The sequence below is a fragment of the Humulus lupulus genome, chromosome 7 (assembly GCF_963169125.1).
Source record: "Humulus lupulus chromosome 7, drHumLupu1.1, whole genome shotgun sequence".
Lineage (NCBI taxonomy): Eukaryota > Viridiplantae > Streptophyta > Magnoliopsida > Rosales > Cannabaceae > Humulus > Humulus lupulus.
The window spans coordinates 199,071,824-199,073,044 of record NC_084799.1 but is presented as its reverse complement, the minus strand read 5'-3'; the positions used below and the strand labels follow the sequence as shown (position 1 = coordinate 199,073,044).

Sequence of the window (1,221 nt, the reverse complement as noted above, 5' to 3'; positions counted from 1 at the left end):
ATAATTTAAAAATAGGTATAGAATAGTAGGTTATTATTTGTGGGAATATACCAATTTGCTCCCCTCTAACTTGTGACCAAATTTAAGCCTAAGGTATTAATGTATGTGGGATTTCAAATTAAAGGATATATACCCGATAATCATTATTGTAATGTACTAACTTTGTATTTTGCCAAAATACAGTATAGCAAATGGGTGTTTTTTTTTTTTTGGAGGGAGACAAAAATGGATATATTCCTTTTAAGTTAATTGGAAAAATATACAATAATGTTATTTATGTCCATCATCAAATTAATATTTTAAGTTCAAATATTTTCCCTATAAATACGTACCAAACTTATTCAGCGAATCAAGTTAGCTTATAGAACATATATACTCGGAAAGAAGAAAAAACAATCGCAATGGCTACCATCTCAATTACTCGGCCTCGTCGCCAAATCGTGGCCTTCAGGAGGAGCAGCGATAATAAATATCTGAGCGCCACTCAGATCCATGGCCTAACTTATCTGCAGTTCACTGCCACTGAACTGAGCGACAAAACTATAGCACATGAGTTAGTCAGCGCTCGTGATGGATTAGTCAAAATAAGATCCATTGCGACCGGACATTTCTGGAAGCGCAGCCCCACATCCAACTGGATCTTTGCCTCCGACGACAGTAGTCCGTGCGACGACGATGCTAACACGCTGTTCCTTCCGGTGAAACTCGACGAGAACGAAGTTGCATACCGCAACCATGAAAACCAGATGTTCTGCAAGAGTCGTTCCCCGGACGGCAAGAGAGAGTGTCTCATTGCCTCCGCGCCCGACCTGTCTAATGTGGCGAAGATGGAGCTGGTGGACCTCCCAGGTCATTATTAAGTCTGAAACACACCAGATCATCTGGTGTACATAGATATGCATAATATGGGGTCTGTTGTGTACTGTCTTAAATAAGGGGTCTGTTGTCTTTATGCAACAACTGCATAATAAATAATGAAAGCTCGGCATGAGACTACTAAGAAGGTCTTAGTGCCTTCATTTACTTAGTTTCATGGTGATGCATTATTATTATTAGTATCCAAGTTGTACTTGCTTTGTGTCCAACTCCTTGTGTAATACATAATAAGCTTTCTTTCGCAGAGCTTCTTGCATAACACTCATTAATTTAAAAAATGCGCCGTTTCTCGGAGGATGATACTACCAACTGCCCGGCAAATTTGGTGTATCTTTTAAAATAAGG

General features: G+C 39.2%; 1 protein-coding gene across 1 annotated transcript; it reads left to right on the top strand.

The window, feature by feature from the left end:
- Window positions 1-401: 401 nt before the first annotated feature.
- On the top strand, window positions 402-860 carry LOC133792565 (uncharacterized). Its single transcript, XM_062230473.1, has one exon. The coding sequence runs from the start codon at window positions 402-404 to the stop codon at window positions 858-860; it is 459 nt and encodes a 152-aa protein (XP_062086457.1).
- Window positions 861-1,221: the final 361 nt, after the last annotated feature.